We start from the raw sequence: 2,138 nt of genomic DNA, 5'->3' as shown, positions 1-2,138 counted from the left end.
AATTAGTTAGCTTTGCCATCACTGCATATTGTGCTAATTTATTTCTCCATTCTCCATTGATTGGGGTCTCCGGTGATTTCCATTTTGAAGCTGCTGTGATTCTTGCTCCTGTAGTCATAGACTTAAATAACTCTGACACGTTTTTGAAAGGTCTCTGGCATGATGTTCAAAAGCTTATTCTTGAGACATGTCTGCATGTATCAGTTTCCAGAATTTTTGTGTTATTTCTCAAGTGCACTACATATGATAGAAGGTCCCATCTACCCTTTTACATTTCCAACATGTTGCATTCTTATCTATTTTCCCAATATCTTTTAGATATCACCAATAAAACATTTTATACTAATTTTCTCTTAATGCTTAACTAGCAGTGAATTTAACATTTGCAGTTTTGCAGTTTTGAGTGGCCATGGACTGCCTAGCTTTTTTAGTTTGAACACTACTAGCATAACAAATCCAGAACCAACTTAATAATAGTTTTGACATAACAAAGTAAGCACCACTGCTACATTTTTTTTTTCTTAGTGGGACAGGATGGAAATCAAATAAATAAATTATGTTTACTTCTTTCCAAATGTTCTCACAAAAGCTCTCTTTACTTCCTTATTTTTCAAGCTATAGATAATTGGATTCAACATGGGAGTCAAAATGCTATACTGAATAGAAAACAGTTCATCTAATATTGTGGAAGAGACACTGCCAGGTTTCATGTACTGGGACATTCCTGTTATATATAGTAAGCCAAGCACAATGAGGTGGGAGCTGCAAGTAGAGAAGGCTTTGCTCCTGCCCTCTGCAGAGCGAATCTTCAGGATGGTTGAGATGATGTAAACATAGGAGACCAAGGTTGGTAGGAAGGAGCTGAGTCCAAAAATCACAACAGAAGAAAGAAGAATTACGTTATTGAGGAAACTGTCAGAAATGGAGGCTTTCAGGAGTGGTGGGAGTTCACAGCTGAAATGGTTGATTTTGGGAAGACCACAAAACTGTAAGTTGGATATTGACACTACATTTAATAAGGCAAAAAGCAGCCCCATTAGCCATGCTCCCATCACCAGGTAAATGCATATTGATTTGTTCATGATGAGCACATAATGAAGTGGGCGACACACAGCATTGTATCTATCATATGCCATTGCTGAAAGAATGAAAACCTCTGTTACGCTCAACAGAAGGCTGAAAAACATTTGAGCCAGGCAGCCAATGAAACTAATGGTCTGCTGATGCAAAAGCAAATTAACTAACATCTTTGGGACAATGTCTGTAGAGTAACAGATGTCAACAAAGGACAAATGAGAGAGAAAATAATACATGGGTGTGTAAAGAGAAGGATTCATTTTTATCACCAAAATGATTGCAATGTTTCCTGACAAAGTTATCAGATAAATGGATGAAAATACCAAGAAGAAAGAGATCTGCAGCTGGGGATTGTTGGAAAGTCCCAGGAAAAGAAACTTTGATGCATCAGTTTTATTTTCCATTTCTGTTTAGTAGTGATCTGTAAAACAGTAACAATGAATGTGTAGGAAGACAATAAACAATTCAGCAAAACCTAACAGCTCAGGGATTATTTCTATACACTGTGTGATGACTAACAGAAAAGAACAGGCCACATGCCAATTTCTGTGGAATATTGCACCAAACTTTGCCTCAAGGCAAAGTGGTAAGCAAAAGTCAAATTTTGCATAATTTGTATCATGCAACTGTAGCTGCTCTCAAACTGAGAAAAGCAGGGGTTACTTAAAACCTTATCAGGGTTTCCCTAAATGAGACGATCAATAATAGTGAACAAGTTTCCCTAGCAGATAATTGAAGGCCGCTGCACCACAAGTCTTTTCCACCTTCAGTATACCCAACCTGTTCTTTAAGACATGTTTCCTCTCAAAAACACACACTTAAAGCTAGCAACAATTTAAACACTTAAAACACTTTTTGTAATCGCAAACTTTAAACACTATTTGTTTGCTTTTTTATTTATTTTAAGCAACATCAATAGTAGAAATTGAGACCAGCAAAGAATCTTTAAAATAGAGAGCAAACATAAGAGATTTGAAATGCTAAAAGCCATGTGGAAGAGAAGTTTACAAGTGAGGTTTACAAGAGCAGTTTACCTAAAACTGATGAAGAAGATGGCCTAA

At 36.6% G+C, this 2,138-nt stretch overlaps 1 protein-coding gene across 1 annotated transcript; it reads right to left on the bottom strand.

Moving 5' to 3' along the window:
- Positions 1-560: 560 nt before the first annotated feature.
- On the bottom strand, positions 561-1,481 carry LOC123033497 (olfactory receptor 5A2-like). The gene has a single exon (XM_044450113.1). The coding sequence runs from the start codon at positions 1,479-1,481 to the stop codon at positions 561-563; it is 921 nt and encodes a 306-aa protein (XP_044306048.1).
- Positions 1,482-2,138: the final 657 nt, after the last annotated feature.

This window comes from Varanus komodoensis, unplaced genomic scaffold (assembly GCF_004798865.1).
Source record: "Varanus komodoensis strain SLA01 unplaced genomic scaffold, ASM479886v1 scaffold62, whole genome shotgun sequence".
In the NCBI taxonomy this organism is placed as follows: Eukaryota; Metazoa; Chordata; class Lepidosauria; order Squamata; family Varanidae; genus Varanus; species Varanus komodoensis.
Note: the sequence above shows the minus strand (reverse complement) of the source record. Positions and strands in the feature narration are given on the sequence as shown.

What these genes read in the sequence shown, in the direction of transcription:
- LOC123033497 (XM_044450113.1), bottom strand. Translation starts at nt 1,481, where the DNA reads ATGGAAAATAAAACTGATGCATCAAAGTTTCTTTTCCTGGGACTTTCC.